At 43.3% G+C, this 10924-nt stretch overlaps 1 protein-coding gene across 4 annotated transcripts in view; it reads left to right on the forward strand.

Moving 5' to 3' along the window:
• LOC147028733 (receptor tyrosine-protein kinase erbB-4-like) overlaps window positions 1-10924 on the forward strand; it is a 787552-nt gene that overhangs the window by 619344 nt on the left and 157284 nt on the right. For all 4 annotated transcript variants that reach the window (XM_085879397.1, XM_085879399.1, XM_085879401.1 and 1 more), the window contains 2 exons: window positions 2755-2912; window positions 7335-7385. In XM_085879397.1, the coding sequence (XP_085735523.1) occupies window positions 2755-2912; window positions 7335-7385 (209 nt within the window). The remainder of the gene's footprint in view (window positions 1-2754; window positions 2913-7334; window positions 7386-10924) is intronic.

Consider the following 10924-nt stretch of genomic DNA (forward strand, 5'->3'; position numbering starts at 1 on the left):
GTCGTAGTAGTAGTAGTAGTGATAGTAGTAGTAGTACAGGTAGTAGTAGTATGTCCATGTCAGTAGTAGTAGGTGAGCGTGATGGGGAGGGTGTGGGTGATGATGGATCCTCGTTGCGTCCACAAATAGGAGACAACTTTGCACCATTGTTCGATGTTCTTTTCGGCAAATTATTTTTTCTCATTCCCACGATGAACTATTTTTTGTTTCAGTTTTAAAAGTATTCAAAACGACTTGGACAAATGCAGAATGTACTAGTAATGAACACAGAACGCTTCGATAACTTATACATAAGTTATACCAACGATTGATTTGTGTGTTTTCGGCGTGGACAACCTATGCCCAACGATAGTCTAATGTATGCATAGCGTGGCAGCGTGTCATCGACGATTACGTGAGGTTTTCTATTCATAGGCTGCAACTTCACTTTTAATAAATGCCTGTCACTCGCCTATTGTTTTTGGACGCTGGTGCTCGGCAATTGAAATCCCTTGCACTCGACTATTGAAATGATTGAATAATAATGCTTGGTTATCCTTGGACCGACTCTGGCTAGCAGCTCGTCGAACATCGCTGGGGCATTCGCAGGAAGTTGATGAAGGATGCATGGTCCTCGTTCTGGAGTTCCACCATGAGCTGGTCAGATATGCCGTAATGGCGTCGCCTCCCGATCCATGGTCTCACCCAGTTCCTTCTCCTCTGTTCAAGTCTTCTTCTCCCGGCTCTATTAGCACGCAAGTGGTGCAGCGTCAACTCGATGAGGTCATGTTGATGTTCCAGGACAGGTTGGTATTGTCGTCTCAGCCTTTCCGTATCCTCCAGCTCTCGGAATGACATGGACATGTACTCACCACGAAGTCTAAAAAAAAAAGACGGGTTCCTCCTGTGAAGCCCCTTTTTATATACCAATTCCCCTAATCGCTGCCAATATGCCATTATGCGGTATCTGCAAGTTAGAAAAGCGTTCATTAAGTTCTGTTGTCGTCCTGAAGATGTCAAATACGTCTACATCTTTTTCAAGTAACGTGTTGCGAAGTGTGAACAACGTTCGTGTAGCGTGCTTACAAAACGTTACTCGTAGGTTAGAAATAAGTTTCGGGTAGCGAAACATTACCTCGACGTGTTTCGACTTATGAGTAACTTACAAGTAAAGTGTGTCGACGTGTGTCAACGATCGCATAACGGGCCTACAACTTATGGCCAGCGTAGCAGAACGTGTGAGTCATACGCCGGCATACGTCGTAAAATTTCCAGCATGCAAAAATTTGAGGACAACCCAAAAGTACAACGTTTAAAGCCAGCGTACTACGACTTATGGCAGTGTTTTTCAGCGTGGTCTTAACGTATACAAAACGTACCCATAACGTATTCGACGTGTGCCAGCGTTTTCGACAAATTTTTCATAAATCGGCATACGCTGGCAAAATCGTCAAGGTGTGACAGCGGCTTAAAATAGCAAGCTGGTCAAGCACTTGGAATATGTCTTTCATTCCTGACAAATCTCACACACTCACTCTGTCTCCCCAAAAGAACAGTCTGACAAACCCTTCCATCAACTTTTTAAATAATTCTCTTGAAGAAGTTCAGTCACTGAAACTCTTTGTTCTCACTGTCAGCCATGACCTTCATTGGGCAAACCACATTTAAAAGTTGGCCTCCAAAGCCAACAACTGACTGGCTATCCTCTGTTGTGCAATATCCTTCATTGTGACACCTGAACTCTTATCCACCTTCAAGACCTACAAGTGCAACTTGAAGGAGTACTGCTCCTTTGGGCTTGCGTCACTTGCCGCATACCTTGATCAACTTGATAGAGTGCTGCTCTCCCCTTTGGGCTGGCTCCTCTGCCTCACAACTTGCTCAGCTTGATGCCATGGAAACGAAGTCCTTCAACATAAATGAAATCTCCCGCGATGAAACTGAGTCTGTGGGCCTATCACTTCACCATCGCAGACAGGTCGGTAGTCCCTCTGTCTTCCACCTACTCCTTTATGGTTGCGCATCCTCTTCTCTTTATGTGTTTGCCCACCCCCCCCGTCCCCCTTCCAGGTTTCTGCAGGGCATACATGATCCACCAGCAACCTCTTTTGGTGAAACTCACAAATCCAGAATCACTGCTCACCTCCACTCATTCCTTCCTCTTCCCCCCCACCCCCCCCCCACCTGTGAGACCAACTTCGACATTCTCTTCAATCTCACTCTTCCCTCAAGTTCTTCAAAGCAGCCGTTCAACACCATCTCAGTGATCTTTTCTTCACCTGCTAACCCCCCCTCTTCCCCATCACCAAGCCCACCTCCTTTCAAATTTCCAGTTTTTCCTTCCTGAGAGTTTAGTTTACGTCTATGTCCATCTTGTCCACACCCTGCTTCCTCCCCGACCCATCACTCTTACCCACGTCTCTTGTTTGTGTATCTCCTTCCATTTTGTCCCTTAGCCCTGTTGGTTTCAGCATTCTTTCTAATGTTCCTTTTGCATTGTTGCGTCCTGATCCATTCTGTGTTCTAGCTCTTCCATGAGCCTTGACTTTTTATACAAGGGAAAAAATTCCATTCGAGTTTACTTAGCCAAGACTCTCGAGGTGAAATATTGCACTTCTGAGCCACACACTTTGCCTATTGAGGTTCATAGTCTTTAATCATATTGTAAATGCATGTTGAGGCTCAAATAAAAGCCAAGACTGGCAGTGGACAGTTTTTGCAAGATTTTAGAATTACATTATTATAGAAATTTAAGATAAATTGTTTTCTTTGCAGGGTTCACACTCCTGTGCCCGCTGTTCCCACTACAAGGATGGACCGCATTGTGTGGCTGCATGTCCTGTGGGAGTTCAAGGAGAAAACAATGAAATTGTGTCGAAGTTTCCTGATGGCAACAACACTTGTCAGCGTTGTCATACGAACTGTGCACATGGGTAAGTTCCAAGACTTAGACCTGCTAATAAGAGCAGACCTTACACCAAATGCCAGTTTCTACCAAGGCAATTTCTTCCAGCAGTTTCACATTGACAGGCCCAACACTTTGGGCCTGTGCATTACAAACATAATAATACAGTATTTGCATATCTTTAGTATTCTTATTTGTCTATCATATGTGTGCTGCTATTTAAAATAGTAACAACTGCGAGACAATGCCTGACATGTTTAATATAGATTGTATATGTCCTTCATGTTAATTTCCTTAATTATTTGTTTGTTTTTCATCAGCTGTTTGTTTACACGTTTTTGGTTGTTTTCTTAACAGACATTTTTAGACCCGTTACTTCTCTTTCGCTCTCAAGCCTTTCTCCCAATGTGCACGTAATACATTTGTGGAAAGTAAATAGGAAAACCATAATTAATGCATGATATAAATATTCAGAATTTGAAATAATAATTTGGGAAACAGCAAAAACTGGGGATAAAATGCTGAGGAGAGGCAAAGGGAGAGACAAAGTCAGCAAAGGATTTCCACGAGCTACACATCAATTGAGACCACTTTGCACCTCTGTATGTATCTTGCTGTTCTTGAAGAAATGTGCGACCCATACTTTAAGGCTATTCGCAAGATCTCCACTGGATTGTCATCTATCATGCAGAGAACATATCTGGAAGTACTTGAAATCACTTTTGCAGAGTTTGGACTGCCTTCCTCGGTCACTTCTATTACCAGTTTCATATATCGTCTTCAGATTTTCACACAACTCCTGCTGAAGCATTCAGTGATGCTGCAATCCACCACATTGAGTAGCCTTGGTTAACTGAGACTGATGTATATGCTGTTGCAATGGAATATTTTCCTACTCAGGAGCCACAGTATTCACCATGATGTCACTGCCAATACCTGTCTATCACTGCATATACCTGTCCAGTTTGCAGGTGTGGCACTTTTTGAATGCTTGCATGACAACCAATCACAGTTTATGATATCGATACATGACTATACTGTGTGCATTTCATTTTTACACGAGATGTGATTTCATCACGTTGTGTGTGTGTGTGTGTGTGTGTGTGTGTGTGTGTGTGTGTGTGTGTGTGTGTGTGTGTGTGTGTGTGTGTGTGTGTGTGTGTGTGTGTGTGTGTGTGTGTGTGTTAGTTATATAAAATACACCCTCCATCTTAGTTGCAGTCTTATCGAACAGCCAATTGATAAAAAAAATACTACCCAGTGCATATTTTAAACTAATATGTAAAATCACCATTCTAAATCGATTACCGCTGTGGTGCGTACATTTTGATATGGGACCTGAATCAAAGAATGCAATAATAAATATTTGACAAAATATGTTGTTGTATACCAATTAAACAGGAAATTGAGTAGTGTATGTCTTGATGAAGGGGGTTTTTTTGTTTTGTTGCTTAGTTTTGAGGGAGATGTATCTTCTTGTACTCGATGAGATACACATCTAGGTTTCTCTCCTTTATTTTTGAATGTGATATAAAACCGAAATTATTTTGGCCATGAAACTTGGAAGATTTTTCAAAAATGGAATTTTCATTACTTTTCGATAAAAAATACATTTGATAGAAATTCAATTTTTGTGATAAAGGTTTTTTGTTTCTTTAAAAAATATATCTGATATTGCATCCAATTTGGGTATCAAATCCCATGATATCCTTTCCGTATTGTATTGTAATGCAACGTATATAATGTTCCATTAAAAACTACAGATAAGATTTTAAAGTGAGTTTCAGTTTGGAATCGACAGGAAATGATTCAGGAATTTAATTTCTCAGTTCTTTGTTTTTGAATATTATCATTTCATAAATGATATGCAAATCAAAATTTTATGATAAGGGGAATTGAAGAACAAGTGAAAACAAATACACTTTAGCTATTAACATAATTACAATATATTTTGCATATATGATACACAATAAAGTTTCTAATCATTAAATCAGGTCAGGTTTTGTCAGGTCAGGTTCGATCTGTGACCTGCTACAGGTACCATGTAAACCTGTACTAACCTGTTCCATGGTCGGGTTGTCGGCGACTAAACCGTCTCCCCCACCAGGTTTTCTGGTGAGGGGGGTGTTTGGATATGGACACCCAGCAGGATTAAAAACAAAACCTATCAAAGGGCGGAGGAGCTCCTTGTGAGCCAACGGCCATCCATATCTAGTGCCCAACTGTGTCTGCAGACGTCCTCCTGCAGTTGGGTTACTTCTCATTAGGAGGTTGGTGGCAGGATTTGCACTCCGGCCACCGTAAAACCCTTCATTCCGCAAAACGCAAAAACGCAAAAAAATCTGAAAACCCACTCCGTGGGAGTACCTCCTGTGCAGCTTCCCTTCGCAGGGCAGCTCACCGGATGACGGGATTGTGGCAAAGCCTTCGGGACCCCCAATCTTTGATAGGAGGGAAACCACGGGGTAACATCCCTGGGTCAGATTGCGGGAGAGTGTGTCGGAGTGGTGCTGAGGTGTTGTCCACCAGACGGCGGTCTCCTTGGGTTAACCTGAGGCGGTCCCTTCGGGTGGGTGCCTGGAATGTCCTATCCCTTAGAGAGGATGATCACCTGTCTCTGTTATCATCTGAGCTCAAGCGTTTGGACATCGGGATTGCAGCTCTCTCTGAGGTTCGGAGACCGGATTGCAGACTCTGTCTGTGTCTGTTTGTGGTGAGGATGTTGAGGTCGTGGAGAGATTCACTTACCTTGGCAGTGATATTCATGTCTCTGCTGGCTGCGAGTCAGAGGTCAATAGATGTCTGGGTCGGGCCTGGGGAGTCATGGATTCACTGGATCATGGGGTGTGGTGCTGCCGGTACCTGTGCGGGAGGACGAAAGTCCGAGTATTCAGGTCCTTGGTACTTCCAGTCTTGCTCTATGGGTGTGAGACTTGGACTCTGACCAAGGATCTGAGACGGAGACTTAATTCCTTTGGTACCAGGTGTCTTCGGAGAATCCTTGGCTATCGCTGGTCGGATTTTGTGTCCAACGAGCAGTTGCTGAGAGAGACTCGGATGAGATTTGTTACCTGCATAGTCCGTGAGCGTCAGCTGCGGCTGTATGGACATGTGGCTCGTTTTCCTGATGCTGATCCTGCTCACCAGATTCTCTCAGCGAGGGAGTCTCATGAGTGGAGGAGGCCAGTGGGCCGACCACGTGCCTCATGGTTGCAGCAGGTTGACCACCATCTCAAGGAGATGGGGATGGGCCTGGCATCTGCCTGGGGGATGGCCAGACGGAGGCCCCTGGAGTACTGGCGGAAAGTGGACGCAGCGACGCGCTGTTCTGGCACATGCTCCCATACCTGACCTGAATCATTAAATATGCTGCTGTTTGATGCAGATACAATTGTGTTGTGGAATCGGTGTAGGTAGCAGTTACGCACACTTGCCTCTAAGCATTCCAGCCTGGGTTTGAATCCCGATGCAGCTATAAACTGTCATCCCAGTGTTTCACAGGCAGGGTGGCTCAATATTGTGTGTGCCATCCCTTGGATGGATGTTAAACTGGGCATCCCATCTGCCAGCATTTGGTGGTGGAGGCCAAAGATACCAGTGTCCTTCGCGAAGAGTAGCTGAGCTATCTCCGGCACCATGGTCAAATTCCAAGTTCCTGCTCCAACCAGCAGAGGGCATTGCATCAGCAGCACAACCGTGCCCTCAGCCATTGATGCTCCCCTGCCGCCTTGTGCTGCATATAAACAAAGTGTTTGTACATTGTAACAGTGAATGCATGACTAACCTTACATGATAAATGTTTCATCATACTCACCTGAAACTACCAGATTCTAGCCTCATCCTCAAGATAAGCATGTTTTTTTTTTCTGTGTCGAAAGTCTTGGCTCATGGAAGACCAAGCAGGTGACATGACGGAGTGTAAAAATGCAACGTGCATGTAGTGCTATAACAATGGACGTATCAAGCAAGGGAAAGCCTGATGAAGTAAAGGAGAAGATAACCAAAGGGAAGAACATAGTAAACTGTGAGTAAGATAGCTTGGATAAGGGATGGTTAAAGGGTGTATAAAGGATCCTGGGTAGAGATGGAGGATGACAGGAGTTGGTGATGCACTGCCACCTTGAAACCATGAAGGAAAAGGTGGGACCTTTCAAGTAAGGTTAATTGTATTGCTTTGGGAATGAGGTTCCACAAGTTGACCTTGTCATTTATTTCCACTCTCTTCTCATATGTCATTGTTGTTGTTCATGTGATTTATATTTCGGAAAAAAACATCAGGCAGAATCAATAAAACTCATTGTTCCTTGCATTGACATTGCAGCTTAATAATACACTCTTTCCTGACGTGAATTGTTGTACATATGCAAAAGAAAATCACATTCATTAACAATTATGTGGTGTAGTTAATCAGAAGCTATGTCTGCTAAAAATGGTTTGCCATCTCCATTAGGTGCACAGGACAAGGTCCACTGGACTGTCATCCAGTGTCGCACAAGCTCAGGTATGTAAAGTTGTTGATGCACACAAATTCAATGTCCCTTCACACATCTTCTTTCTATCTCTCCCTCCAACCTACCACTCCGTGGTTATGACAATAGTAACAAAGTCCATAAAAATCTGTTCCCACACTCCACTATTCTTTGTTATGTTTTATATTTGACCATCTAATTCCTACATTTTTGAAGAATTATCTGCTATTTTTTATTATGTGTACATTGGTAAAGTGTGCTAATACACGACATGTATTCCTATATTACGCGCAGGTAACTGCGGAACATCCGAGAAATGTGAAATCAACAATATTATGGAAAGAACAGTTAAATATTATGCAAAGAACCTCTTTGCAGCTCCCCCCCCCTCTTTCTCCTCTGCCATCCTCTCCCCCACCTTTCTCTTCTCTCCCCTCTCCCCCTCTCCTCTCTCATATGCCAATCTCTTCTCTCTCCGCTCCTCTCTTCCCTCCCTCTCCCACTGTTTCCTCTCCCCCATATATATATATATATATATATATATATATATATATATATATATATATATATATATATATATATATATATATATCTCTCTCTCTCTCTCTCTCTCTCTCTCTCTCTCTCTCTCTCTCTCTCTCTCTCTCTCTCTCTCTCTCTCTCTCTCTCTCTCTCTCTCTCTCTCTCTCTCTCTCTCTCTCTCTCTCTCTCTCTCTCTCTCTCTCTCTCTCTCTCTCTCTCTCTCTCTCTCTCTCTCTCTCTTTCTCTCTTTCTCTCTCTCTCTCTCTCCCCCTCTCTTCCCCCTCTCTCTCCCCCTCTCTCTTCCCCCTCTCTCCCCCGCCTCTCTCTTCCCCACTCTTCTCATCTCCCTTCTCGCTCTCCTTTCCATCCCTCTCCCCCATCACCTTTCCCCATCTCCCCTCATCTCCTCTCTTCTTCTCCCCTCCCCGCATCATGCCAGACCAGATGCATTCAAAACAATGTTTTTAATGTCATTTCAAATGCGATTTTGACTTTTTAAACCTTCCATCTTCATTCTTTATAGAATCTAAGATCGTTTAAAGTCAGACAAGTAATTAATTGCATAATTTGCTTGAATCATTGAATTTCGACCAACTGATATGTGCAAAAGCATCACAGCCTATATGGCCATGAGGCCTCAAACCCGCAAAATTTTTAACATTCATAAAATCAAAACCCAAGACCCCACAAACATGGCACTTAAATTATTCTTCTAAAGAAACTCATCTCTCCAGATATCCACAAGTAGACCCAGTCACTTTACTGCAGCACCGATGCAGGCAACTTGCCATGGTTCCTGAACATTAGAGGCCTATGAAGCCTGAGAACCGACACGGAGCGAACAAAATGGCAGTCATTTGATTTTGAAGCCCCGCCTAGATGAACAGACAGACAGGCTGGTGGATTATCAATTATATATAGAGGCAGGATGCCAGAGAGGCAGGATCGGCGGTTGAAAGAGAAGGGCATTACAGCTGGCTTTCCCTCGACACGGTGAAGAAGGGTGCATGATTCTTGTGTTCGTGCTGAAGCAAATTGGCTCGTGTGCATGGTGGAGAAAGATTCTGGCCATTGACTGTTGGCTGGATCGTGCGAGACCTGCCTCGAAGCCTCGTCGTGCCATCGAGAAAGATGGCGCCATCTTGCAGAGCAGTGGCGTCGGCGAGGGTGATTAATGAAAGAAGTTGTACGGCGGTTGCTGAGCCCTGGTGTTGAGTATTGCCACCCAAATTGCCTCCTGTAAGTTTGCACGCCCAGAGAGCGGCTGCGCACCATTTTGGGCACATTTTCCAATGCAATAATGAAGCGGTTTGGTGACCTTCAAGCAACCAAATCTCATCCCTGGGCACGCAGATAAGTGCCAGAATAAAGAAGGGATTTTTCTTTGTTTTATCTGTCCCCTTGTTTGTATCAAAGTCTGTGTGAAGGTGCCTCAAAATTAGATTTAGTTTACCTCACGTTCCATTTTTATTGTTACCCTTTGAATTAACACCATTGTAAATATTTTATTTATTTTAATTAAACCCTATATTCATTTTAGTTGCGTGTGGCTGTCTATTTGTCGTGGGTTCGAGATAAACCCTCTTGTGCTGTGTTTCTGTCTGCTCTGCCCTTGCTGCCCTTTCCTTCCCGCGCGCGCCATAATCTCCGAGAATCTCGGCTGTCAGCCTCGAAGAGAGAACTGTTTGGCTATCCGTACAGGTGGGGGCAAAACCCTCTGGACATGACAAGTGGTGTCAGGAGTGGGATCTGAACCCCACCCCCCGACTCCCACGGGAGTGCAGGATTCGAACCCTGAGCAACATTTCACACAGACAAAAAATTGTTGATCAGTACAACTGGAGTCAGGAATGTGGGATTGTTCAAACCCTCACCAACTGGTGTCAGGTAGTGAGATTCGAACCCTGCTCGACATTTGTTAATCAAGGGTGGGATTTTTTAATCCATCGGGACCATGACATTTGGTCCTGAAGTGAGTAAAGCTTAAAAAAAAAATTGGGAATCTAAGTTTTTAAACAATCACCTCTCTACCATCAAGGGAGAGGGGGTTGTAGGATCAAGATACAAATTGTATAGTTAATTGGTGTCTTGAGAAAAGAACACTTGGAAATTTAAGGGAAATAAATCTAGTTTTTTGCTGAGGAGATTAAGCGTGCATGGGAAATGGCGGACGTCCATGAGATGGTGATGATCATGCTCGATAGTGACCATGAAGGAAGCGAGCCGGGAGCGGAGTTGAATGATGATGATAGGGTAGGGGCCTCCCCCGTTCCAAGCGTCAGTACGCTTTCCCCCAGTGATGGAAAATGAGACGCAAGGAATGGGTGCAATGACTCTCCAGGTCATGTTAAAGCAATTAATGAGTGAACAAATGAAAGAAATGATGAAAGCAATTGAACAAAGGGATGAAAAAAATGAAGAAACAAAATGAACAAAGGGATGAAAAAATGAAGAAACAAAATTATCAAAGGGATGAAAAAATGAATAAATAAAATGAACAAAGGAATGAAAAAGTGAATAAACAAAATGAATAAAGGAATGAAAAAAACGAATAAACAAATGAGCGAATTTATGGAACAAATTAGTGAACGAATTAGTAAACAAACGACTGAAATGAAGGAAAAAATTAATGAACAAAGGAATGAATTGAGTGAGCAAATGAATGGGTTTAAGAAGGGAATAATACAGGAACTGGGGGCACGAATTGATGGAGTAGGGGAAAGGAATGAACGATTGGAAAACGGAATTTATGAACAAAGGAATTAAATGGAGGAAATTGAGGAAGAAATGGTATTCGAAGGACAGATTAATGGAATGAAAGACTACATTGATGATATGAGCAAAGGAATAAAATTGGAGAAAAGTTGGAAAAAAAAATTGGGTCAACAAATACAATAATTGACAAAGTAAATGAGGATCTGGAGGACTATCCCACCTGGGTGGATGCCATAATGCAACAGCAGGTTGAGGAATTGGGATTTTGCAAGCGCCAGGGTGGTGGTTTGGCTGAGAAGGTGCAAAAGTTGGAAACTCGTGTAACAGAACAAGA

This window comes from Eptatretus burgeri, chromosome 4, assembly GCF_056783735.1.
Source record: "Eptatretus burgeri isolate ZD-2024b chromosome 4, Ebu_testis_v1, whole genome shotgun sequence".
In the NCBI taxonomy this organism is placed as follows: Eukaryota; Metazoa; Chordata; class Myxini; order Myxiniformes; family Myxinidae; genus Eptatretus; species Eptatretus burgeri.